The sequence below is a fragment of the Caenorhabditis elegans genome, chromosome IV, assembly GCF_000002985.6.
Source record: "Caenorhabditis elegans chromosome IV".
In the NCBI taxonomy this organism is placed as follows: Eukaryota; Metazoa; Nematoda; class Chromadorea; order Rhabditida; family Rhabditidae; genus Caenorhabditis; species Caenorhabditis elegans.
In genome coordinates, this window is record NC_003282.8 from 9,974,143 (window position 1) to 10,000,000 (window position 25,858).

The 25,858-nt window shown below is 36.6% G+C and overlaps 8 protein-coding genes and 3 non-coding genes across 16 annotated transcripts in view; 4 read left to right on the forward strand and 7 right to left on the reverse strand.

Annotated features, from left to right (window-relative positions):
* The first annotated feature begins 549 nt into the window (after nucleotides 1–549).
* On the forward strand, nucleotides 550–1,342 carry C47E12.9 (uncharacterized protein). The gene is made up of 4 exons (NM_069395.6): nucleotides 550–695; nucleotides 747–824; nucleotides 870–1,061; nucleotides 1,109–1,342. Exons 1-4 carry the CDS (start codon nucleotides 561–563, stop codon nucleotides 1,316–1,318), a joined length of 615 nt encoding a protein of 204 aa, NP_501796.2. The 5' UTR covers nucleotides 550–560; the 3' UTR covers nucleotides 1,319–1,342.
* An 11-nt stretch (nucleotides 1,343–1,353) lies between these two features.
* On the reverse strand, nucleotides 1,354–2,242 carry C47E12.14 (Salivary lipocalin; the record flags this gene model as incomplete). Its single annotated transcript, NM_001027901.4, has 3 exons — nucleotides 1,354–1,554; nucleotides 1,946–2,023; nucleotides 2,108–2,242. The coding sequence occupies 3 exons, from the start codon at nucleotides 2,240–2,242 to the stop codon at nucleotides 1,354–1,356; spliced, it is 414 nt and encodes a 137-aa protein (NP_001023072.2).
* A 1,737-nt stretch (nucleotides 2,243–3,979) lies between these two features.
* On the forward strand, nucleotides 3,980–6,633 carry dhp-2 (Dihydropyrimidinase 2). Its single transcript, NM_069396.8, has 7 exons — nucleotides 3,980–4,129; nucleotides 4,179–4,359; nucleotides 4,404–4,575; nucleotides 4,624–4,880; nucleotides 4,927–5,159; nucleotides 5,886–6,198; nucleotides 6,247–6,633. Exons 1-7 carry the CDS (start codon nucleotides 4,044–4,046, stop codon nucleotides 6,565–6,567), a joined length of 1,563 nt encoding a protein of 520 aa, NP_501797.1. The 5' UTR covers nucleotides 3,980–4,043; the 3' UTR covers nucleotides 6,568–6,633.
* rrp-1 (Ribosomal RNA processing protein 1 homolog) lies at nucleotides 6,592–8,134 on the reverse strand. Its single transcript, NM_069397.9, has 5 exons — nucleotides 7,998–8,134; nucleotides 7,726–7,949; nucleotides 7,569–7,680; nucleotides 7,005–7,518; nucleotides 6,592–6,917 (listed from the first exon to the last, which is right to left on the reverse strand). The coding sequence occupies exons 1-5, from the start codon at nucleotides 8,122–8,124 to the stop codon at nucleotides 6,701–6,703; spliced, it is 1,194 nt and encodes a 397-aa protein (NP_501798.1). The 5' UTR covers nucleotides 8,125–8,134; the 3' UTR covers nucleotides 6,592–6,700.
* A 659-nt stretch (nucleotides 8,135–8,793) lies between these two features.
* On the reverse strand, nucleotides 8,794–8,953 carry C47E12.17. Its single transcript, NR_056491.1, has one exon. It is a non-coding gene; the product is annotated as an Unclassified non-coding RNA C47E12.17 (non-coding RNA).
* A 99-nt stretch (nucleotides 8,954–9,052) lies between these two features.
* Nucleotides 9,053–15,536, forward strand: mam-2 (MAM domain-containing protein). The gene is made up of 13 exons (NM_069398.6): nucleotides 9,053–9,199; nucleotides 9,249–9,344; nucleotides 12,050–12,350; nucleotides 12,399–12,575; nucleotides 12,622–12,716; nucleotides 12,961–13,097; nucleotides 13,180–13,367; nucleotides 13,410–13,551; nucleotides 13,601–14,071; nucleotides 14,120–14,452; nucleotides 14,841–14,957; nucleotides 15,004–15,120; nucleotides 15,210–15,536. Exons 1-13 carry the CDS (start codon nucleotides 9,148–9,150, stop codon nucleotides 15,306–15,308), a joined length of 2,325 nt encoding a protein of 774 aa, NP_501799.4. The 5' UTR covers nucleotides 9,053–9,147; the 3' UTR covers nucleotides 15,309–15,536.
* C47E12.16 lies at nucleotides 11,128–11,271 on the reverse strand. Its single transcript, NR_056493.1, has one exon. It is a non-coding gene; the product is annotated as an Unclassified non-coding RNA C47E12.16 (non-coding RNA).
* Nucleotides 11,128–11,293, forward strand: C47E12.18. The gene has a single exon (NR_056492.1). It is a non-coding gene; the product is annotated as an Unclassified non-coding RNA C47E12.18 (non-coding RNA).
* Nucleotides 15,531–20,803, reverse strand: uba-1 (E1 ubiquitin-activating enzyme; the record flags this gene model as incomplete). Of its 3 annotated transcripts, none has more annotated exons than NM_001038315.9 (7): nucleotides 15,531–15,922; nucleotides 15,998–16,302; nucleotides 16,359–17,540; nucleotides 17,587–18,669; nucleotides 18,717–19,020; nucleotides 19,068–19,207; nucleotides 20,587–20,803. In NM_001038315.9, 7 exons carry the CDS (start codon nucleotides 20,779–20,781, stop codon nucleotides 15,790–15,792), a joined length of 3,342 nt encoding a protein of 1,113 aa, NP_001033404.1. The 3 variants fall into 3 exon arrangements, with proteins under 3 accessions (NP_001033404.1, NP_001379450.1, NP_001367213.1); NM_001380424.1 differs by having other exon boundaries at nucleotides 15,790–15,922; nucleotides 19,068–19,204; nucleotides 20,587–20,781; NM_001392377.1 differs by lacking the exon at nucleotides 20,587–20,803.
* Nucleotides 20,804–21,242: 439 nt separating this feature from the next.
* On the reverse strand, nucleotides 21,243–24,783 carry pyp-1 (Inorganic pyrophosphatase 1; the record flags this gene model as incomplete). Of its 3 annotated transcripts, NM_001027904.7 has the most annotated exons (6): nucleotides 21,243–21,717; nucleotides 21,762–21,928; nucleotides 21,981–22,471; nucleotides 22,519–22,649; nucleotides 23,417–23,568; nucleotides 23,615–23,821. In NM_001027904.7, 6 exons carry the CDS (start codon nucleotides 23,819–23,821, stop codon nucleotides 21,582–21,584), a joined length of 1,284 nt encoding a protein of 427 aa, NP_001023075.2. The 3 variants fall into 3 exon arrangements, with proteins under 3 accessions (NP_001023075.2, NP_001023073.1, NP_001023076.1); NM_001027902.4 differs by lacking the exons at nucleotides 23,417–23,568; nucleotides 23,615–23,821 and adding an exon at nucleotides 24,692–24,783 and having other exon boundaries at nucleotides 21,330–21,717; NM_001027905.7 differs by lacking the exons at nucleotides 23,417–23,568; nucleotides 23,615–23,821 and having other exon boundaries at nucleotides 21,582–21,717; nucleotides 22,519–22,603.
* A 234-nt stretch (nucleotides 24,784–25,017) lies between these two features.
* The window catches only part of C47E12.3 (alpha-1,2-Mannosidase), a 2,689-nt gene continuing 1,848 nt past the window's right edge, over nucleotides 25,018–25,858 (reverse strand). The window contains exons 7-8 of one of the 2 annotated variants that reach the window (NM_001306968.3): nucleotides 25,433–25,858; nucleotides 25,018–25,386 (exon numbers count right to left, since the gene is read on the reverse strand). In NM_001306968.3, coding sequence (NP_001293897.1) covers nucleotides 25,384–25,386; nucleotides 25,433–25,858 — 429 coding nt within the window. In that variant the 3' untranslated portion in view covers nucleotides 25,018–25,383. The remainder of the gene's footprint in view (nucleotides 25,387–25,432) is intronic. The other variant, NM_069401.6, reaches the window with a different exon arrangement.

The following is a 25,858-nucleotide window of genomic DNA, read 5'->3' on the forward strand; positions in this document are numbered from 1 at the left end:
CAGGGGAATGGCAAGACCTTTTAACATGAAACACCATGAGAAAAAACTATTTAAAGGAAAATACGAAATATGAATTCCGGTCAAAAAAGAATAGTTTTTTCTTACTTAGCTCAGGTTTTAAGTGAATTGTTTTCGAAAGTTGAGTTCAAAAACTCGAATCCTACTTGAAATTACGATATGAAATTTTATAGTGTATTTGTCACTATTTCTATGTAAGTTCTTAGAGAAGTCCCCGAAACCGGGTTAAAAGACTTTGATGACTAAGGGCTGATAGAGGTTTTTTCAACACGATTAAGATTACTTCTAGAACAATAAAGTATGAAAAAACTTTGGAACGAACTCTGAAAAGGTAAGAATAGAATCTCTTCTGAATAAAATTTGTATTTCAAACCAAAGCACAAGAATTATTATCAAAATATTTACGATCATTTGATCCCATTGAGTTCGAAAAGTCATGTTATCCTCTTTCGGTTTAAATTTTTAATCGGCTTTAGTTTTTTGTTTGAAACCGCCTTTTTTTATTTGAATGGACTGTCACGTTCGGACTGTTGTACTGAACTATGGCTAACATTTGTTTGTTTTCTATATTCCTGGTTCTGTTATCATTTTTCAAAAATGTTGTATGTGAAGATCAAGTAATGGTTCATACTTTTGAATATATTTTACACGATTACGCAAAACAATGGATAGTTGAGGTTTCAGATTTTTAGTTGTTTTTTTTTTTAATGCAATCTAACCCTTTTAAGCTTACATATGAATTCAATGAACAAAATAATTTGGAAGACTCGAGGAAAACAGTAATGAAGGCAATTGATCAAAACTGGGTGAGTATTAATACATTCTAATTTATTTTATATAGTATGTTTGAGGCACCTGTGATGGCCATTCCATTTTGCGCGCCTGTTGGGAAACGAGATCCTGTTTTAATGAATCCAATAGAAAAAGTTAAAGAAAATGTGGAAATATTTGTCAATTATCGTGATGCTCTGAAGACATACTCTGATAAAGTTCTGGAGAAATCAATTAGTTTGGGACTTTTCGAATATTCTGAAATCGAAAAAGTAACATATCTCAATGGTATTAATATGTATAAATTATATACTTCCAGATTCGCGAACTGTTTTGGGAAGTCGAAATGCGTAGTTCACAAACTTTGGTGGGATTCAAAAACTTTCAGAAATGCTTTTTTCGAAAAATTGCCGAAAATTATTCATCAGAAGTAGCACAGAAGTTTGAAGATTTATCTGAAGAAGTGATCGAATCGGATTTTTTTCTAAAAACACAACTGCATAATGAAAATGAATTGATAAAGTTCTGATTGTAGAATGAAAATATTTTATTTAATGTTCACAATCAATAAGTCAAAGTCCAGTTTAAATGTTGAGCTTTTCCATGATAATATCCATAAAACCACTCTGTGAGATGTTCTATTTTAGATCCAACATTTTTATGCGTTTTCACAAAATCAGCTGACATTCGATTTTTGAAAATTGGCTGAGCAAGAGTAAATTTTGATTTACATTCACGATCAGATTGCCAAAAGACTTCACGCATCTGAAAATAATACAATTACAAGAAATATTTTTTAAAGTTTCCAAACATCCTATGGGAATCACTTGCACATGTAAGCGTAAAACTGGATGGTTTAGCTCATGATAGCACAATATATTAGATTGAAAACTACGACTACCACAGAAAGAGACAAGGAATTATGTTAGCCAACTGATAACTAAGATAAAGAGTGCTTACTCTAAAAGTTTGGAAAAATATTAGGATTCAATAGTTGTTCTGAACATGTATCTTATGTACCACTTCATTGCATCTCGTTGCATTAAAGAATCAGATGCCTGATTTTCAGCATGTATTCTTTTTGTAAGCTTGTTCTTGCTATCTAACACCGCGTCTTTCGTATTCTGAAATTGTATGAATGATATTTTCCACTTGCCCAGTTGTTCTTTGTCCAATCCAACATTTCGAATATTGCCAATAATGTTTGATTTTGATGGTTAACCACAAAAGTTAACTGAAAGGTGAAAGTTAAAATGCTGATTAATATTACAATATATTTTTGTGCATTCTTGAATAAATTATGCTACAAAAAACATACCTTCCAGACATCAGATTTATTTGCGTAAGGAAAAGATGCACGAAAAGCTGCTGAAGCAATTTGATCTCGAGCTTCATACCCGAGAAGGCAGAAAAATAGTATGGTGATATAGTTTATAGTTTGCAAATTGGTCATATCTAACAAATTACAACAACATGTTCAAACTTTAAATGCATGGCAATGCAGGAACGCATTCTGTGCGATCAACCTATAGATTAAAGATTATTGGGATGAGTAATAAAGAGTGTGATGGGTAAACGTAATCAAAGCGTTGAAATTGTTTAACTTTAGAATCTGAAAATGAAATTATACAAATATCTTCAATGCGGCTATACTCTGAAAAAACAAATATAAAAAAATGCCCAATTGTTGTTCTAGTTCGACTATCGATTAAACTGTAATTCAAATTTTATTTATTTAAAAAGATCCTTATTTTTGGAAACTTTCCAATTTAAATTTACGTTTACTTCAGATTTGTTAGATTTTCCTTGACCCCTGTTGATAGAATGCTATTAGAGCACTCAACGAGCTTGAATGATCTTCTGTCTTCTTCAGTGTAAACCACGCGGTATCACTTCAACAGTTGCTCTTCATTTTTCTAAGTTTCTTTTTCCGAAGACAAGTTTTGTAGAGACTTTTCGAAAATTAAAGAACCAGTCTGCAGGATTTTTAAAGTATGCCTTATCAATTATTAAATAAATCTCAATGTCTAGAACTTCAATTTCAAGGCCATTTTATGATCATTTCATTGAATTCATCCTCTCATTTTTTGGAACTTTTTGTTCGTTCTGTGATCTAGGTATCAATACAAGAAAATTATACATCCTTTTAGATATAACTAAAATCAAGACCGCCCACCAAAGTGCGTTGATTGATAGATTGATAAGAAGAACTGGGAAAAGGAAAAAGAGAATTCCCACTAATAACTGTAAAGTGATAAATGACGAGGTTGTCCTTGAAATTTGATATTTTAATCTATCGATAATATACCTTTGGAGGTTCAGGAATCAAGAGTTTATCATGAAGAAATTAGTATTTATTATGCAAAAACCATATCTTACCAAAAAAGTTATCTACGTGTTAATTTGCTTATTCACGAACTTTGCTAATTAATTACAGAGATAAAACAGTATGTATTATGCTCTTTTTTAAAGTGAAAAGTTTTATAAAATATTTAAATTAAACCGAGGTTAAAGTATGTAGAACAGTTTTTGATTTACAAAACTCAATTGCTAAACTGTATAGATGAAACAAGTTACTTTGATCATTCTAACTGCATCGATTGTAGACAATTTTGTGAAGGCTGAACTACCGTAACCGTTTTTGGATATCTTCAAACGCTGAGACTTGGATCTAATAACAAACCTTTCCGCAGGTCCAAAGACGACTGCCTCACCTCCTAACTAAATCTGATTTTCGGTTGTTTTTTGGTTTTAGGGCAATGTGCTGGTTGTAAACTATATGGCACCATTTCTTTATTTTTACAACTTGGAACCTTTACATCTGCTGTCCAGCAGAAGGCCGGGGAGGTGGGCTCACGGGAAGAAGAGCTATGAAAAGACAACTGGTGTTGATGCATACACACCTCTGATGAGATACTTTCTCTCTTTTATTTTGTATATTGTTGTTGTTATTCTGTTCAATCAAAATTGAGAATATCTTGAAGAATATCTTGATTGAAAGCTCATTTTGTTGGATTAGCATTTTTATTAGTAAAATTAAAGTATATGAAACAATATGTATCCCGCAATAGCAATTTTATTCCTCAAAATGTTTCTGTAAAATATCACGCCTTCTTCCTAGTTTCCCACTGATCCGTTGTCTTGATCTCCGCCCACTCCCTATTCCACCGTCGCTTTTTGATATCCATTTATCGGTATAAATAAAACATTTTAGTTGATTCAAATTTAATTTTAATCAAATTTTTTCTGTAGAAATGTCACTTCTAATCAAAAATGGAACCATTGTCAATGATGATGCTATCTTCAAATCCGATGTTCTGGTCCTTGATGGAAGGATTGTGTGAGTCCAACTTTGAATCATGCATCTTAATGGAAAATTTGAATTTCAGGGAAATCGCTCCATCCATCCAACCAACTCCTGGTCTTGAAGTAGTTGATGCAACGGATCGTCTTGTTATTCCAGGTGGCATTGACCCACATACACATATGCAGCTACCATTCATGGGAGAAATTGCAAAGGATGATTTTCATAGGGGAACGGAAGCTGCTGTTGCTGGTGGTACAACTATGGTATTTGAAATTAAGAAATAAAAGTTTCCAACTTTTGGTTACAGATTATTGACTTTGTAATTCCAACAAAAGGCGAATCCCTCCTTGTTGCTTACGATCGTTGGAGAGGGTGGGCTGATCCAAAAGTCGTTTGTGACTATGGATTGTCGATGGCAATTACCAGTTGGGGGCCTGAAATTGCCAAAGAAATGGAAATTGTTACTGGAGCTGAATATGGTATACCAAGTTCTAGTTTTAGTAGTCCTAGTCTATATCAACTTTTAGGAATCAATTCCTTCAAGTTTTTCCTCGCGTACGCAGGTGTCTTTATGGTTCGTGACGAAGAATTCTATCAAGGAATGATTCAATGCGCAAAGTTACGTGCATTGGCTCGTGTTCATGCTGAAAACGGATCCGTCATTGCGGAACGATGTGAGCATCTTCTTTCTTCTGGTATTACTGGACCAGAAGGACACACTCAATCTCGCCCAGAAGAATTGGAAGCTGAAGCTACTTTCCGTGCCTGTACTATGGCTTCTCAGGTATTTCGGATTGTGAGATTTAAAATATTCAATGAGAAAATTTCAGGCAAACTGTCCATTGTACGTAGTTCACGTAATGTCAAAAGGAGCAGCTGCTGCAATTGCTCATCACAGAAAGAAGGGAGCTGTTGTGTTTGGAGAACCAATTGCTGCAGGACTAGCCACTGATGGAAGTCACTATTATAATGAAGATTGGCTTCATGCTGCTCGTTATGTCATGTCTCCTCCACTTTCTCGTGATCCATCAACACCTAGTGCATTGATGAAATTGTTGGCTGCGTAAGTATAGAATTCTTGGAAGTGTATCAGTGCCGTGCGGCTCTCGGCGCGAGCCGAGAGCCGGCATTTTGGAGCTTTTTCGGCTCTTGGCCGGAGCCAAGAGCCGAAAAAAATTTCCGACTCGGCGCGCGCCGAGAGCCGACTTTTTTCAAGAGCCGCACAGCACTGAAGTGTATATTTACTACCTCCAAATTAGCCAAAAATGCGATTTACACCAAAAAGGAAAACGTTTTTATCAAAAAAATTCAACTCAAAATAGCCTTTAAAAAACCGTAAATTGGGCGGCACATACTCTAGAACTTGATGGGTAAAAAACTTACGGAAGAAACAGCGCGGATTTTCCGCAGGCACAGATTCAGAGTAAGTCCAGCCCAACTGTCAGATTGCTCGGAATTTTTAATTATATTATTGTAATTTCACGATATTTTGACTTGCCCTTCCAAAGACACACGAATGTATTACGATGGGTCTAGGTGCGCAAAAAAGTTTGTGGTAGTCTTTTATTGTCCATTTTCTACAAAATTCGCTAAAACTAAAATCGTTTTTAGCTAAAAATGAAGTAATCCCGTGTACCTTCAAAGAAGAGGTCGAAATCTCGTGAAATTACGATAACTCAAACTTTCCTAGCATATTCGGTGGAAATTAGAATAAAATTTTCAAAAGAGACAGTTCACCTTTAAATTTTCAATTAAAACCCCCAACATTTTGAGACTAAACAATTTTCAGTGGAGAATTGCATCTCACTGCCACCGATAATTGTACATTTGATTGTCAACAAAAGTCTCTTGGTAAAGATGATTTCACAAAAATTCCGAATGGAGTAAACGGAGTTGAAGACAGAATGTCAGTTGTTTGGGATAAAGGAGTTCATGCTGGAATCATTGATCCTATGAGATTTGTGGCAGTCACTTCTACAATGGCTGCTAAGATCTTCAATTGTTACCCACAGAAGGGAAGAATCGCAGTTGGCTCCGACGCGGATATTGTGATTTGGAATGCGAATGCAACTAGAACTATTTCAAAAGATACACATCATCATGTGAGTTTTAGGTTTTAGTAAATTCAATTTTAATGCAAAAAATTCAAGGCGATTGACTTCAATATTTTCGAAGGAATGCAAGTACACGGAGTTCCAGAAATCACAATTTCCCGAGGACGTACTGTTTGGGCAAATGGTCAACTGAAAACTGTTCAAGGTTCAGGACAATTCATTCCTTTGGCTCCAGACTCTCAAATCGTCTTCTCAGCTGTTGACAATCGTAAGAAGGCTATGGAACCTGTGAAAATAGACCGAATTCCATATGAGCCATCGGCACTGCAGACACCTGATGCCAATGCGAACATCGTTGTGAAAGCTCCAGTCAGGGCAGCAATTCCTCCAGGAGGAGCTAGCAGCATTCAGTTTTAAATCTACTTGTAAATAATTGTTTTTTTTTTATTTTTAAAAATTCAATAAAAAAATCACTTCCAAAAAGTAACAATGCATCAAAAATTGAAATTATAACAAAAACATAACAAATCAAGCAACAATGATATTCAGATTAATTTTTCTTTCCTGCTTTTCTTTTCAGGCCGCCGACCATTCTCTTCTTTCCGACTCCTTTAGCTTTCAAAAGTGGGCGCCCTTTCTTCACTTTAGGAACTGCTGTTTTCTTTCCATTTCCTTTTTTAACTTCAGCGATTTCGTCATCTGGAACATCATCTCCGTTCTCCTGCCGTGCAGCTTCGGCAGCCTCACGAGCTCGCTTTTTGATTTGGCTTTAAAAAATTTTTATTTTTAAAGTTTTTACATTTCACGATAAATCTAACAATAAATTCGTCAGCTTAATACGCCTATAAGTGTACCTTTTAACTTTTCTGGACGACTTTCTCTCTTGCTTGAAGCTGTTGGCCAACACAATGGCCTTCTTCTCGGCTTCTTCATAATCATGTCTTGTCAACCTCTCCTTTGGAACTGGGGTCTCGAAATGTAATGGATCTTGTCCACGAGAACTCTTATCGAACTTCTTAACAAGATCATAGATCTTCTTTCTTCTCTTAGCATTTAAATGTTCTTGCTTTCCCACTTCAAATAGCAACGCTCCGATTTCCTTGTAACTGAATTCAATTCCACCTTGATCCATCTCTTCTCCTTCTTCAACAGCGGTGATCAAATCACTTTTCTGCTGGAGAATAGTTTTGAAAATTTCTTCATAAAGTGATGTGAACAAATATTCACTGATGTCTTTGTTTCCGAGAAGTTCAATGTATGGCTTGAGACAGGCCGTCACTTGCTTCTTGGTTAATCCTCCGGCTGCATCAAGTTCGTCGAGAAGAATCGAGGCAAAATGGAACTTTAGAGCTTCGTTGAAGGACTTATCTGAAAATTAATCGAAATATAATGAGAATAAAATTAACAAATCTACTAACCTGTGGAGATAGTAGTTTCCTGGAAAACTTTCCAGTATTCGTCACGGATATCCTTTTTCCATTTTAATTCGGCAAGATGAGTGAAGCAAGCTCGAACCATACGACGAACTTCCTAAAATACAACGACATTTTAGACGAAGGAATATTACAAATTTACCATCAAGAATTTATCCATGCGCCATCGATCGATATGAGGCCACTCTTTGGAAAGACTTTTCAGAAAGCACGCAACAAAGCGTACTTTTTCTTCCTCCGATGTGAAAATATTAATAAGTCCTCCAATTCTGTCAGCCAGCTCTTCCTGAAGAATCATTTTGTCTTGCATCCACATCACATAGTGAAGGCCCTTGCATAAGCGCATCAAGTCAGCATCATCGAAATCTGAATATAAACTTTTAACAATTATATGTAAGTTGGAAAATAACTCACGTTTCTTTGCGGACTGATCACGAATCCAATCGTGAAGAACGCGAAGAGCTCTTTGACGCGTAGCTGGCTCTCCGCAAGCGAGTTTCTGAGCGAAAACTACTTCGACGCTTGCCAAGTCGACATCCATTATTGGAATTCTAAAAAATAAGTAATATTTGAACTGTCTTAAAATAGAAAAGTAACAAATTTTGAAAAATCCATTTGAATAAACTGTATTGGCTTCAACAAGTATTCCAATACTGTTTTTTGAACAGAACCCCGTTTTTACTTGATTTACGGATGAAAGTAATTGTAAAATGGTGAAAAATTATTTTTATAATTTTTTTACAATGAAAGTTTTATAAAATATTGGAAAATCATTACGGAAATACAGAAATTGGAAATAAAAATTGAATGAATAAAAAAAGAATTAGAGGATGCAGTGCACTGGGGCGCACTTGCCTCCTGTGGAGAGAGCATGTGGGACGTAGAGTCGCAGAGTGAACTTGCCTAACTTTTTGGAAACTGCCAAAGAACATCTTATACATTTTCAAAAAATGTCGGTCTTTGAAAAATTAAATAATTTTCATTCGAGAGTTTCGAATCATGTATAAACAGCGATGATGCATGCATGTAAATTATCGGGGAGAGTGCCCGACAACCTCAATAAGGTTTTGAAACTATGTTGGTTCAGAAGAACATGCTTCCTAGAAGTGAAATCTTTGAATATATTAAAATTCGGATGAATTCTCAGTGAAACATATTCATATTTTTCGTTATTCCTCAACACCGAGAATCACTTCTCTCGTCATTCAAATCCCGCTTTTCAGAGTCACAATGAATTGCCGCAATTGTTTTTGCATCAGAAGTAGCTGTCCTCTCTCTCTCTCTCCCTATTTCTTTCATTCTCTTTTCCTTTTTACGCAACAAGATCGTCCTCTATTTATGCATTTATATCAGAAATGAACACGAAAAGAGAAATAGAGAGAAAGACAGTATCTGCTTCTTGGCTTTTCTCCAGCTTATTTTCTCAGAGGATGCAAAAAAGTGGGAGGAGCGTGGTTTTTGTTCAGGAAACGATAACATTCGCCTCCCACCATCCTCTTGCCAACCACCAATTCTTTTAAGATTTTCAGTTTCTACTACATATCTCTAATTCTCCAAATTTTAGATGACAATTTTATTATTGTTTACTGTATTTTTTGGGTTTATACCCTTTACAGGTATTTTGAATTCTAAAAAAGCAACTAGAATAATCGTTGAAAATTTAAGAAGTTGAAGCATGTATGCCTGGATACGAAGCTGAAAGAGATCGATTAAGGGAACATTTAGGAATTGAATGGATCCAAAATGGACTCTCAAAATCAGGTAGGATTTTTGAAAAGGCTGTACTTTTTGGTATGTCGTTAGCTCAAGAAAACATGAATTTAGGCGATAGTGAATCCTGTGTTTATTTTCAGAAATTTCAAATTTCAAAGGGTAAATAAATAAGTACAATCGTGGCGAGGCGCAATTAGAAAATAAGTGTGTGCCTTTAAATTTACGTTTTACTAATTTACGATAGATATATGAGAAAGTTAACTGTGGTTGAGATGAGAAACAAATTGGAGCTTTTCTATGTGTTTCTCTGTTTTAGTTGTGCGGAAATTGGTTTGGATTTTTAAGCCTATCCCAGCTTAAATTTAAAACTAAGACTTCTATAGTACCTGCCTGCTTTAGAGCAGCCAGCCTACTAAATCATAAAACCAAAAAAAATCACGAAGACTTTGCCAACTTCTAATGTTTTTGTCCTACTTTTGTAGCAAGTTCAATAGACACGAGTAAAACAGTCAAAGGAAAATTCCAAGTAGGCACAAGTTAAGGCACAAGGCAGGCATAGGTGGCGTGAAAAGTAACTATGCAGGTATTTTTTTACCACGAGAATTTCAAGATTATTAATTAAAGTGTAGTCTATTTTTCTCTATGAGCGGAAAGCTTCAAGCAGGAAATGGAGTTTTTTAGTGAGCACATCGTGTTCTACAATTGATTTTTTTTAACTAGTGTTCCATCGTACTAATTCACACTGATCGTTCTTCACAAATGCTTATAGATTGTATACTTATGTCTTTCTTTTCTTTGACTCATACCGTCCTGATCCGTCGATTCTCCTTTGGTAAGCTTTCTTTTTTCTGATATTTCAGCTAGTGCGATGGCGTAACATCTGCATTTCGGATGATATAACGTTGATATGGATTACGAGGCTAGGAAACCAAAAAAACGTGTTTATTCAAGGATAATCATTATCACTTTGTTAGGCAAGGACAGTTGGCACGATGATCATTGAGATTTTTGAGAAGAATTGTAGAGTCATGTGAACATATCGAACATTCCTAGTACCTGTTCACAGTTGTGAGATTGCTTAAAAATTACACGTATCAGTTTGAAATTTCAAGAACAGTTTAAGGGTTTTCATTCTTCTTATAGGCAATTTAGACTAGAACTACAACAGAGATCAATCGAAATTCTCTATAATTATATTATGGTGACCAACAGAGATGCGATGCACATTTTTCTGAACTTCCGGGAAATTAAAAATTACCATTTTTCAATAAAAAATAGAAAAGTATTCCAATATTTTTTGACTTTTTAAAACTTTCAGTCAATGTTTTTGCAAATTGTCAAACTTACCAAAACAGTTCTGTTTGAGAAGTTCAGTGCAACGCATTGAAATTTTTGGAGCGTAATTAAAATTTAAAATCTTTAGAAAAAATATATTTTATGATCTTTCATAATGTTAACTTCTGAAAACTAAATAATCCTCAATTGAGTGTTAGTTCGAAAAAATCAAATATTTAGGAGGGTAACTTGTAAGTTCTGTAACAAAAAAGTGCCGCATTTCACTGGTGACTATAATGACATTTCAAAACCAAAAGATTTTAGTGGATTTTTATGTTTACTTTTTTTTCATAATATGACATTTTAGTTAAGTTTCCAAAAATGTAATTGATATCTTTTTGATAAAAAGATTTTTGTGAACATCCAGATTAACTGGAGAAAAGCGTCTGATGAACGTAAACCACAATAATTTTGAATCGAATTAACAAGATTCCATCAACTTTCTTCATATCTTCGAGATCTCATTTAATATCTTCCACAATTGGGTATATAAATGTCTTCATTTTCTCCCTCTTCCTAACTTTTTCGCCTATTGGCAATTCTGAAATAAACCGAACCTGTCGCTTGAAACCAGCTTTTCGCTCCTTCTCCTCTTTTTCATGACGCCAATTGTGTTGTATATGGTCAAGAGAAGGACAGGAGATGAAATTGACACGTCTTTTCGCTTTTTTCCGGAAAAAATGAAGAGAGAGGATTACGCGAGAGGTGTACCCACACAGAACATGAATCAAAGAAAAAAGGTGTTGGGTAATAGAATGAATGTGTCACAATTGAATGAAGTCATCAAGTTGCTGCAAACTATATAGAAAATTTTTTCGATGAACAAAGATGGGAGAAATAGTTTGAAAATCAGTAGAGGAAAAATTGTGACTTTAAAGTATCCAAGTGTACAAAAGCCTGCCAAAAGTTTCGTAAAATTAAAAAAAAAAACCTTCTCGATAAGTTGCTAATTAGTTGCTAAAAAGTTGACAGATACTCATTTAGTCTTAGTAAATATTAAGTTTTCCGAAAACCACGGATTTCTACTGCAAGGCAGCAAAAAAATTTTGATCATCATGGTAAGTTTTTTAGTGGAAATGCGCAGTTTCTGTTTCCCTCTCTCCAGTTAATTTTCCCGATTGTCCCCGCTCTGTTAAAAACGCCCAGGAAGTTCCAACAACTTGCTCTGGAATAAGTGAACAATTAGTTATTTTATCTGATTATTAACAATTTATGTTTTCTTTTTCTGTAAAATCATTACAACATTCAAACATTAGCTTTTATCAAAAGTTATCGCCAGTACAATAAAACAAAATAGAAAGGCTAAATCTTACAGTAGGAACTTCTAGTTGCCGCAAAAGTTGGTGGTTTATTCCAGTCGTCATGATGTGCACCAGTTCTACATAGAATGCAACTTTTCCTCACATATTATTTTTCAGGTTGGACAGAATCAAAAGCAATTCGTCATTCAGCTGACCTTAACTGCGATTTCACTCATCCTGAAAAATGTGAATGGAAGAATATGGCCGATGAAAAACAAATGGACTCGAGAGATTTCTATCTTTTTGAGAAAATTGACTACACCGAGTTTCCTGTTCTACGTGTAGGACCGGGTCCATCGAAAATTCAACAAGGTGATAAAATGATATTTGTCGGAGATAAAAAACGTGAAGAGCAGCATGCAATTTTCTATTCGTCACCAATAAACTGCCAGAACTCAACCGGAAACTTAACATTTACGTGAGTAACTTCTTTTCTCACTAAATAGGTTGAGTTAAAGGATTTTAGGTATTGGGTGTACAATAGCGCTCGAGTTGAAGTAATTTTACTGGAAGATGATGGGAAAGGAGGTTATAAAATGATTTTTGATGATCCATCTGAAGAAAAACCATACGTTGACTGTGGGACTATTCAATTGAATACAGAATGTCATGCTGAAATACCACCACGTGACAAACCATTTAGGTATGATATTAGACTGATTTAAATTATCAAATTAAATATATTTTAGAATTGGAATTCGAGCTTATGGAATATCCAACACTGATGGATCTTTCGTTATGATTGACAATATTCTGTATTCAGCTAGTTTATGTAAAGTAGGAAGTAAGTTTCAATGCCACTGGCCAAAAAAATAAAATTGGTTCAGAAGTGAGCCAAGACTATTTAGACCGACCCCAAGTTCAGCCCAAGCTTGATCCAAGCGCTTGGCCAAGCTAAAAGCGGTGCCACAAAAAGGTTAGTCTGAACTTGGGCTCGACTTGGGAGTCCACCATCTTGCCTAACTTTTGAACCTTTTGCCAAATACCTAAGTTTTTTTTTAATGAAAGTCTAAATATTTCAAATTTAGTTGACGTGGGAGACACTTTTAAATCGTACTCCTTGGAAACTGGAGCAAGTGGAAAACATATCGATACAGCTGCTGAACTGAAATGTGACAACTTTGATACAAAATGCCGTTGGAGATCTGGTGGAGATGCCATGGTGGTGAGATTTTACAGTTTCAAATATACAAATTATGCTTAAAATAATGACAGTACTTTACCAATCTCACAAACTTCAATTTCAGATGTGGCGCCGGTCATCATCCATTCTCCCAAGTCCTCTTCTCATGAATGCCACTGGAAGTACAGTAGGACCACGTGGAGGTTATGCAGTACTTTATGTTGAACAGGGGACCCAGAAAAAATCATTGGATATTTTGAGATCTGATCCTATTACATGCCAAAGTTTAACGGAAAACGAATTCACTTTTAGGTTTGATTCTTGAAGATATCAATGCTTAATAATTGTTTTCAGATTCTGGGAGTTTGGGCAGATTGAACTTGAAGCCTGTGCTGTCGATCTTATGCTTAAAGACATTGAATGTGTTCCTATTCCACGTGGTAGTTCACCTGCAAACGTCAAGTTGACATTTAGAAAAGCGACTAAAAATTTCATGGTAATAATTACACTGACCAAAAATGTTATTTCAAAGTCGAAAATTTCAGATAATCATTAGGGTGTCATCTTTGAATCCAGATTTTGATAACATGGTAATAGTAGATGATATATCTTATCGTGCAACCCTTTGTACTGATGCTCTTTCTGTATTCGATATTGGAGATTCATTTGTTTCAACTCCAATGCTATCATTACTTCTCAGTAGAAATGTTCACACAGCTCAAGATCTTTCGTGTGATTTCTCAAAAAGAGCATCTGCTTGTCTTTGGGGAATGTTGAATCAAGATGAAGAATCATCTGAAATTGCATCAAATTCTTGGACAGTTGGACATGGGCCATTGAATGAGGAGAAACTTTATTCTTTAACTGGAATATCTGATATGCCTGAAGGAGAATTTGGATTGGCAAGATTTGAAACTGGAGGAAGTGCTGTTCTTCTATCAGAAGTTGTTCGATGTGCATTGGATAATGTTCATGTTCAATTTAAACTCTGGACAACAGGCACTGCAAAGATTAAGGTCAGAATTTGTTCAACTGTTTTAAAGTGATCATTCTAGAGTTTTTAGGTATGTCTCGTCGAAGAATCATCACCATCTCTTCTCGATTGTCAAGATGCCAGCAGTGGAGATGTTGTCGTAGATTTGCCACGTATTCGTCGCCCATTCCGTGTTGCTTTTTCTGCAGAAGCAGAAGATCAAGGAATGGTTCTGATTGATAATATCGTTGTGACTGGTCAAATTTGTCCACCAACTGCTGCAAGACAGTTTTCTTCGAAAACTTTCCGTCCAACTGCGGATATGCCTGATCCAAATGTTTGCAGACTTTTGTCGTGTGATTTCCATTTGGGGCATGCTTGTCTTTACGAGAGTTCACAAGTTTCAAACTCTGCAATGCACGGTGTAAGTGAAAGGAATATCTGAAAATACGTTATGAACTTTCTTTTTCAGAATTCTTTTTTTCAAAGCTTTGAATTTAGAAATTCATGAAATCGTTTAATTCATGTCACTACAAATTTTGACAAAACAATTGGCAACATTTTGGCGGCCAAAAGTATATGCGTTTTGGTTTTTTTGAGGATTTTTCAAAATTTTCATATAGGCATTAGTAAAATACTAATAAGTTACAGCATAAAGATCATAACTTTGACATTTTTTACTGTTGTTACCAACTCCTATATAAATAAGAAACTGAAGCGGCTGATTTCCTGCGGGTTCATTATAGACATATTGTTTAGCTAAATTGCTTTTTTTTTTGGTTTTCAATCGCATTAATTTTAATATTTATTAGGTTGCAAATCGAAAGTTGAATGCATTCCTGACACGTTCAAAGAGAGTTTTTATTCTCGAATCACCACAATTTCGATTGAATACGGTAGCAAGGCTACACTTTGATTACAAACTACAGGTGAGCTACAGTAACCCAATGAACACGTTTTCAGTTTTAATTACAGGGTGATGCGAATTTATTCATTTGTAATGACAGTGGGACAAAAGAATTAGAAAGTTGTTTTAAAGTCGAAGGAAGAGAAGGAAATGATTATATCGAATTACTGGCAAGTGATACAAAAGTGAGTTCGAAATGGATGTTTTCGATTTTTAATCAATAACATTAAAACTTCCAAACAGAGATTATTCACAAAACAATTTCCAATTACAGGTCTACATAATATCTCGTCTCTCTGAATCTGGAAAATCTGGATCTCTTGAAATTTCAAAAATCGTTTTCACTGATACAAGTGATCAATCTATTTGTTAAATTATTTGTTCAACTTGTTATTTAATTTCCGAAAATGCCATATTCGAGTTCCTGAATATATCTAGGTACTGTTGACTCAATGATTCACTTTACTGGAATTATTCTGGTTCTCTAGCCATAATTCTGTCTATTATCTGAAAATGTGCAATTGTAAATCTAGATCCATTCTTAATGACCGGTTCCTTCCAGACGTCTCACCTTTTGACTTAATAAATTCGAATTCCACATAGCACATTTTATTCGGTAAAAAACCATTGTTCAAACATTACTCGGGTGGGTGGAAGAAGAGATTATGAGGTACGGGGAGAACGTGAAACAAATCGCAATTCACACAATAATACAAAAAGTTAAAACCATAAATAATAAATAAGGGAGTTCAATAAAGGGGATGAAAACGGGGAGCGATAAAATGATAAAGAGTAGCATGACTCATGAAGACGGGGACAGAGAGACACATACAAACATTGAAAAATCATAATAATTAGAAAGAGTAGCGAATGTATGGAACTTCGACATCTTCACCGTCTGGATCGGACATCATTGGCTCGAGAACCAAAGCGTGAACAGAAGGATGAAGTGATTTCTTCAGCAATTCCTCGTAAACCGCTTTCACTCTGAAAAAAAAACAAATTTTCACATGTTATCATTTGTTACAAAGCAATCTTCTAGTGATTTGTAATTCAACTCACTCTGTTTTGAGTCTTTCTTGTTTTTTGCCAGCATTCATGAAAAACGAGAACAAAAGACACGCTCCAGCGGATAACATCGACACCTCGCATCCACCAGTTTGGTTTTGTACATTGTCGATGAATTCTTGAAGTGTGAGCGGTCCTTGAACGTCAATTCTATCCCAGAGAGTAAACTCTCGGTCCATGTAAGTTTTCTTTGGAGCGCCAATTGGTTCGGCAGAGGAGAAGAATGGCATTGACAGATTTAGGAAAGTGTTCTTGAAACGCTCCATTGGTGTCTTAGGAATACCGTTTGCGTCAACAACCTGAACACGGAAATATGTATATTATAAATTATCACATTAGAATGAATGCCGCTTACCTTGTACAGTTCGATGCAAACAAGACCGGCAACTGCTGCGGTGGTGGTAGCGATGGCTGGAATAATTTTTCCAGCAATTTGTTTGGTTCTCATTCTATCAGCTGGAAGAATATCATAGTTTTCGGCTCGGAGATTCGATGCAGCCGTGATGAACTCCATATGATGGTTAGAATCATCATCCTTCTCAAAATCAACACAGTTCAGTTTGCTTGTAGACTTGACGTTCAGCGTTGCCAATTTCAATTTCAAAGCTTCGATGGCAGCATCATCATCAACGATCATGCTAGAAGCTCCACGTTCATTCTGTTCTTTAGCCTCGGCGTCAGTTACAGCGATCTTGACACCGGATTTAGGCTCGAAAGGTTCCGGATTCACCGAAAGAGCGACACGAATAACTTCTTCTCTGTCCAAAATTGGTTGAACTCCGTATAACTCGGCAATGAGAATTGACGCAGCAAAAACGAAATTGAAGTGTTCTTCTTTGGATGGATCAAAATTGAGAACATGCGGGCAACGCTTAGCTCCTGACCAGAACTTGGCTCCAGAATCAGTGAGTTGATCTGGTGGGAAAGAGTGAAGCATCTGAGCAATATTGTTGTGGTAGAGTTCCTGGAATTGGTTGCGAGCCCAACGAATACAATCTTCAGCAGACGATGGACGAGCATCAATCAAAGCGTCTTTTACTTTTTGAAGAATATCAATTTGTTGTCCAGAAATTAATTTGTCGACATGCTCATTGAACCCTCTTTCATCGGAAAGGAACTTGTTGGCCATTTCTCCTGGCTGGGCGAAGAATGTTTCAAATTGCTCACGCGCCCATTGAATTGTGTGCTGAATTTCATTGGGGAAGTTCTTCAACGTGCAAACAGGAATCTCCTTCTCTGGTGGATCGACAGACGACGAGTATGACTCCGTGAGATATGGATAAACAACTTGAGTGTTTCCTTTGGTTCCCATGGTTCCAGACTCCAGCAAAGGCAAGCGATAGTAGACGCATCGACGATCCATGTATCGCCGAGCATCAACATTATCAAGCGCATTGGCAACTCCATTGAGCTCTCCGAAGAATTCGTCATTGAAAATGTGCTCGGTTTCCAATCCAACACGTTCTGCCAAAGCTTCAATTCGAACATCCGAGTTGAAAGCAGTCACAGCACGGGCGGCACATTCTGACTTCTTTCCCTGAAAACGAGTATTAAGAAGTTAAATTAAATTTTTTCAGGCATACCCCAACGTCACGGCGTCTGAACAGGAATTGTCTGTTGAGATTCGAAATTTCAATTTGGTCCATATCAGTAATTTTGATAAGACCTCCTTCACCACAAGCGACACCCATCATTGATAAATTTTTGAGCAATTCGCATCCGATAGCTCCAGCACCAACAACAAACCATCTTTGACGGAATAGACACTCTTGATATGGCCATCCAAATACGGCAGCTTGTCCATCATAACGAGATTGTCTCGGCTGACAATCAGTTTCCGAAAGTTTGGAATTGTCGAAAGAAGTCCAATCCCCTGGCAAGACTTCAACGTGATCCAAATGAAGCCATTGTTTCAGTGGTGTCATATGGTGTGTGACTCCTTTCATTGCTTCTTGTGCAGCAATACCACCAACAACAGATGACACAGTGACGAGGTTTCCGGATGCAGAAAACGAGAACAATTCGATCAACTTTTCTGGGATTTCTTCAGTACCAGAAGGAATCAATTCTTTTAACAATGCGGCATCCTGAGTGGATCGAGGAGCAGGGGATCTTCCATACTTTTCTTCGAAAGCGTAAAGAGCAGTCCACAAGGCATGAAGCTGGGATGGGTATTCGAACTTGGCATAGTCCCATATTCCGAATTCTGGTTCAACAAGAGATTTCTCGAATGGAACATGAGATACCGATGTTGGGACTTTAACTTGCCTACATCTTCCACCTTCTTTGTAGTCGGAGAATGAAACTGCGAAATCACCAATATTGAATTTCGATGCATTTTTAACGGTGATTTTGAGTGGCTCACATCCATTAATTTCAGTAAGTCCTTTAACTTCAGAAAAAGTAACGTGATCTCCATCCTCAAGACCATGGAAAAGATTCTCCAATGTTGTCACTTCACCAGTGGTTTTATCAATGTGCTCAATGAAGAACTCGCGAACTTGCTCCCCAGTAGCGTCATCAATTCGGAAATTGTCTCCAAAATCGTTGAAGATGTATGAGAATACACCACGAGCATCAGTAATCAGAATACGTCTATTGTGGGCTCGTGTCCATGCAGCGATTTGGCGTTGAGCAGTACGGGCAGCGTCCGTGAGAACAACAAGCTATAAGTTAAAAAATGTTTTTTAACACAAAATTAATTTAAACTTACATCAAATGTTTTGACAAACTCCTCAGTGAGCTCATCAGTTGATACTTGTACATTAACACTGTCATTAAGCTCTGCAAGACGCTCGTAGCAAGAAGTAGCACGATTGTGACCAACATCTGCATCGCGCAAGTAGTATTGAGCCGAGAGATCAGACCATTTTGCAAGCTTTGTGTCATGAATAGTAACATGCCGAACTCCTCCAAGAATCAGATTCTTTGCAATTTCGACTCCTACAGAACCGAGACCAGAAATGAGAACGGAAGCAGTTCGGAGGTTGACCATGGCGGATTCGCCGAGCGTGTAACTGAAATATTCAATTTTGTTTTAGAACAATAGAAAAATCAAACTAACATTTGACGGGAGTAAAGATTTTTGTCGAGAAGCTCATCTGAGTTCCCACCAACTCCTCCGGCATTATTGCTAGTGTCCATCTTCTCACCGTCTTGTCCTTCAGTGTTTTTGGTCGTCTCGACGTTCACGTTTCCAGACTGCTGAAAAATCAGATCATTACATGATATAATTGACATGTTAATATATCTTAGAGCGAAATTTTATATATTTTGAATTGTCATGAAAATCGAGTTTTATGGCAAATACTTTTCAAGTTTTCATAAAACTGGAGTAGAAAAAAGAGTCATTAGTGTAGTTATAATTTGTTTCTAATGCGCGACAGTACAAAATAAGTCATAGTGGAACACAGGGAAATTACAAGAGAAACTACAAAAACTGAATGACTTCGTTGCGAAATTGAAAAGAGCGAGGAAGAATAAAGAGAGAGACGCAGGCAAAGAAACAACTTGACTGTCAAACCGCCCGTTAGTGTCCTTTCGTAATCCGAACCTAACTAGGAAGACGAAGAAAAAAGATTCGTCCGAACTTTCTATAAACGAACACATCGATCAACAAAGCGCGAATCACATTCTAGAACATTATTGATTGCAATCGTTGGCCTAATAACTTGTGAAGTTGGAAAACTCTACGAAACTGATAACGCTTAGGAAAAAAACTGCGTTGAATACAGAAAGTCGACTAACCATTCAATTTTCACAACAAAAAGTGAGCAAGAGCGGGAACGGAAATATGATGACTAACAGAGACGCAGAGAAATAGAGAAAACATGGGATTGACAACAAATAAATAGAACTACGAATGAAAATACACTTTTCAGGGTTTCACTGGCCGAAACTAAAACGTAAATTGTTATTATGTATCGGGACAATTTTACCACCTCAGTTCATCTAATGAAAAAGTCATCAATTTATAACCTCATTCTCTAAAATATTTTACCTGATTACAAAAGTAGACGCCTAAAACATCAATTTCAAACAATTCCAGAATATTCTTAAAACTTACCTTTTTGGGCATATGCCAACCCGGATCATACTTCCTGATATATTCCATATACATAATGAAACAAGGACTAAATTAAAATAGAGAATATACGAGTAAGCATTAAGGATATGTATTTTCTATCCGTCAACAAAATCCCAACTATTATTATTCATTGTCGGCTACGAAGCAGTGTATCAGCGCCAGCTTCTGCGTGGTTGCCACGGCAACTTTCCCTCTAATTTTCTGGGCGAACGAAGATTAAATATAAAAGAAAGCGAACGGAGAATGCGTTTATTCTTGTGATTTGGTAGAAAAATCAGTTCTCATTTTGAATGGGGTTTTCACCTGCTGTTTCGACTAAAAAATCAGAGTGAAATTCGGCGAACACTCATTATCTTTTTGTTGAAATAGCAAAACAACGGAAAGAAACGAGGATTCTTAAATTAATTGAATCTCTGAGAGCTTTCTTTTCAAGCTTCTTATGAATTAAAAATTGTTAATTCAGATTTTTTAAAAATAGTTTTCCATTTCAACTTACATTGACCCCAGAAAGTGTTTGCTGCTTTGGCGCTCCGACGATCGTTCCGTTTCCTACGACTGTTGGTTCTTCTTCGTCGTCAGTCTTGGATCGTTTCGCCGGAGGATATTCGTTTTCTCCTTCACGCTGCAGCTTGTTATTGGTGGCCTTGTTGTTAGTTTTGTTGGCCGATGTTAGCTCAAGGATGGTAGTCATTAATCACGAAAGATCAGAACCACTGAAAATAGTTTTTAATTGATGAAAACTGATGCAGTTCGAATAATGGTGGCTTAAAAGAGAAGAATCTGATGATGAGCTTTCGGCGAGAATTGAGATTGAAAAGCGAATGATTTTTAACCACTGCACGTTTCGAAAAAATGCGAAACAAACTGTTTGTGGAAGATTCTAGAAGGATGAAATTATTGATTTTCATTTGAAAAAAGTGGCGCGCTTGCGAAATGAAGAAAAAGGAACATAAGTGGAAAATGGCGCCAAGTTTCTCATAGAAATATTAGCAGTAAAATAGAGCGCTTTTGCATTTTTCTTCTTTGACATAAAAACATCGCTATCGTCGTCTCGTAGTGTTTGTGTTCCTTTTTTGCGAAAGAAATTTCTCGATATTTCTAATGTATTTTTAAAAGTTCGTTCGTATATGTTTGAAATCAGCATTTTCAAAATTTAAATTGTTTCTTCTGTTTATCGAGTTCGTGCTGACTCTGCTCACTGCTTTTTCCAAAGGAACTTTGAATTTAAAAGATCTGTTTGGATTTGACAAATAATTCACGTATGGTGGTAAACCAAAAAGAAAACATCACATACATAAACAGAGAAGATCCCCAATTCAATTTTTAAAAGTTTTTCGAATAATGAAAAAAACAATATAAAATTAAAGGAATCAAATAATCAAATACGTTGGAACAAAACAAGAGAATGAGGGAGTCAGTATAATTTCAGGGAGCGACAGTGCAATAAATTTAAAGTTTTGAAGATGCTTCACGGCTTCCAGGGCGTACTAGTCATCCTTGCACAAAATGCCACTTATCAACATCTCCTGGTAGTGGAGCATTTGCTCCATGTTCTGGGGTAGCGCCAATGGCAGTTGCGGCCGCTTCATCAGTTCCTTGGTGAACAGCTTCTGGAACCCGAGAGACTCTGAAATTTGAAGTTTAGAATATTAAAAGCGATGAAATCCCTACGTGTTCAAGGATGGGTTTGCTTCCTTGATGAGAGTCTTCCAATATTCGTTGGTCTCATCGATGACTTTCTCCGCGTATTCTCGGTTCTTGAACTCTCCATTAAAAGCGAACTCGTTGGCTGGTTTTCCTGCTGGAATCTTGTAATTGCGGAACCATTCAACAGATGCCTGAAAGAAAAAAAATGAAACGTATTTTGAAAAATGTTTAATCGAAACTTACAGCCAATAGTCCAGGATAAACCTTTTCGACGTCATCAATGTCATTCAACTTGTCAGCATTCTCATCGTTGACATCAATTGCGACCAATTTCCAATCGGTCTCTCCTTCGTCAATGAGAGCCAATGTTCCGAGAACTTTTACTTGCAGAACAGCTCCCCGTCCGGCAACCTTTGATCCAACTTCAATAACATCAATTGGATCATTGTCTCCTTTAGCTCCAGTGTCAGGAACAACATGGTTTGGATCTTCCCATGTCTGTGGAAGAGCTCCGTAGTTCCAGATGTATCCTTTGTGTGGGAAAATGTTGTGAACAAAGCGAGCTACACCCTTCTTCTCATCTTGCTTGATTGGCGAGAATGGTTCCTTGGTGGCCATTTCCATTTTAGCATTTGTCCAACGTGGAATCTCAACAATCATGTTGTAAACTCTCTTGTCCTTGTTGGCGAACAATGGAATATCGTGCCAAGGAGATACGATTCCTTGTGGTCCCTCTGCAAAATAGATATTAGAACCAATAATTATAGCAGCTTCGACTCACTGATATAAACTCTATAATCCAAACTATAAAGAGATCCACGCTCGACGGCTTCGTAAACTGCTGAATCTCCGGCTCCGGTGCTCATTTTCACAGCTTGACTTTGCAAAATGACAGCAGTCTCCGACAAGGGCCTGAAAAATAATAATAATGCGAATATTGAAAACTACATGTGTTTGCGAGTGGAATTAGATGCTATCATGAAAACACTTCTACACTCATAACAGCCAATTATAAGTATAACAAACTTGTTTGGGTTTCGGAAACAACGACCGCAAAAGAGCCAAGAGAACATTTTTCACAAGGTTTTTGTTAAACTAATCTTTAAACATTTTGCCACTCGAAACTATTAAAACGTGGATTTGCAAAAGTTTTCACGTTAAAAGTTTAAAAAAAAAATACGCCAGAATTTAAAATGCGAATTCAAATAAAGACAATAAAGCAACTTGAAAATAAATTTCCAAACACAAAGTGTCATTTTATAAGCATGTGTACTGGCATCTTTGAAAAGTATGTTACATAATTATAGGCAACATTTCTTTATTCTTTGAGCATTTGGTGACGGACTAGTCTTATCAGCTGACACCGCCCGTTTGCAATGTGAGGTGACGGGGTAAAGTTTAGTACGCCTACACTTCATCTACAAGGGGCTGCTGGACAAACTGAAGTTTTGGAGAAGGGTTAAATATTTTTAAACTACGTTTTTTCTCAATATAAGATCTAGCAGCGATTCGAGCATGACCCAGATTTAGATTAAATAATTGTTTTCTTTTCTTTTCCGCTCTACCAATGGATGTGAGTTATTAGAAAGTGATAGAAAACATCAATAAGGATTATATAAAACGTTATCCTCCCTTAAAAACGACACAGACACAAGAAGGAAGAAACATCAACACGCAACCTCGTGTGCAGACTCCTCTCCGAATTGGCTGACATTTGTCGTTGAGCTCCCGAAGAAGAGGTGGAGACGGCTGTGGTAAGACTGCCACGAGGAGAAGGTAATTGGACAGTTGAGCTGCCGGAATCCATTGAAGTGGTGTGAATCGCAGAAACCTACACATAACCAAAATAAAACTAGAACAATACTCATCAGTCTTGCCTGTGTGACGTTTGTAACTGGACGCGATGTCCTTGAAGTGGCCCATTTCTGTGAAGTATTTGAACTGCTGGTGGATGTTGTTGCAGTGTTTGAAGATGACGAGACAGTGGCGATGGCGCTTTCTTGGCTCACGGCACAGCCCATAATAAGACGAGTTGATAACAAAAATCCTCTCGCCGTGGCCACACTTCGACAGCTCAGTATCATCTAGGAAGAGATGAGGACAACTACAGACATTTGTGAGATATATGCGGAAAACACGAGAGACGCTGTGGCGCATGCACATTTTCAAGCAGTTGGTGATATGTGTGGATTTGGTTATGTCGTCATGATAGAAGCAAGATTAAATTGAAAATTGAAACATAAGGCAGGATAATATCATTCAACGATTATCTAAACCCTGTGGCTCAAAACAATCAGCATAAAAAACTCTCACCTGGGCCCAAAAGAAATCCTAATTTCAGTCATGAAATTTTTGAACATCTCAATATAGATAACATCAACTCAATAGAGGTTTAAAATAAATTTGCACAAGCTAATTTTCTTGTCTAAAAGGCTCTTCGCATGTTTGGTGATAAATGGCTTCTTGTTCAATGGCACGGATAAAAGTTATGGAAGACATGCATTTTCAATTTCCTTATCGCAATAATATGTAGCTTGAAAAACGCAGAAAAAATAAAATTAATCGTTGATGTTCCTAATAAATAACTCCACTCAGTATTGATCAATGTATTTAATCACTCTTAGCAGATAATTTTACAAATACTGAATACATTTTTGAGAATTAATATGTATAAAAAATAACTAAAAATTTGATTAAGATAAAAACAAAACAAGAATAGCATTGCCAGCGCAGCAATTTGTAAAAAATAGGCCTACGAAAATATAGCAGTGTACACACACATCACACCACAAACTACATGAAAATGCAGACGCAACCCTCAGCTACGGTAACAGTGAAATATTTAAGTCTGAACGCATAAAAATAAAATAAAAATCCCAGACAGTTGAGAAAATATGCTAAATATTAATTTGCATTTGAAAACCACCAAATAGGAACAGTCGAATGCAACAAACCTCGTAGCCAAAAATACAGCGACTGTGAAAAGTATAGCAGCCATCATCGCGATCAGCGGCTTGTTTCGTTTGGCGATCAACACGAGGCCCATCAAGAAACGACCATCACTGAAAGATCAATCAAAGAACACTTCTGGGAGGAGAATCTAATATTGAAAACCGCTTGGACTTGTTTTTGCTCTGTGAGCAGTCTTCTCTTATCAATACCTCTCGGTTTCTCCATTCGCCATTGTATTACACTGATTACAAATCACAAACGATGTGTCATAATTGTTGGTAAAACTTAAACTCTTATTGATTTTAGTAGAATGTAAACATATGATTTCATTATTCTATCTTCTTTTGATTTATTTCTAGATCATTGAAATTCATATATTTTAATGCTAACCGGAAAAAAAATATTGCTATCACAGAACTAAAACCACATAAAATATAAGGCAACAAGAAATCAGATATGCAATAGTACAAATAAATTATAACCAATCGTGAAGAACCGAATCAACTCCAATAACTTTGAACAATTCACGCATTTGAGAATGACGAAGTGGTGGGGTTCCAAAAGTGAAGTCTGTGGCAGTTTCGCAAAATGATGAGTTGGTACGTGGCAATGGTTTGAGAGGTGGATCATATTGAGATGGCGGAGTAGGAGGCAGATTGAACAGCGGGGATATTGGAAATATGTGACCCTGAAATTACTTTTCTAATTGTAAGTAAGAATTCCTAGATCAGCAATATTCATACCTCTGTTGAAAAAAGAACACTTTCTTGCTGTTCCTTGTTAATTGGATGATCTACATCGAACAACAAGTATAAATACTTTAATGTTTCTGATAAGAAAAACGATTCCATTCGATCTTCAAGACTTCCATCAATGACATCATGCACAGTTGCGAAGCCACATTTTACTCGAGTAATTGTTTCTAATGAATCAAGAATTTCCAGTCCAACATGCTGATAAAATGGATTTTTCGTAGCAGTGTACAATAGATATGTAGATTCAACAAATTCTGGACGAAGTGGATAAAATGAGACATCAGGAGCTTGTAACTGCCAATTGAATCGTTCGGGTAGAACTCCGTATTTCTTCCAAATTGCATAGTAAAGGGCATGATGGCACACAGCCTCGTCGACTTCACCAGCCAAAACCAGAACTCCTGCGAAACTTGC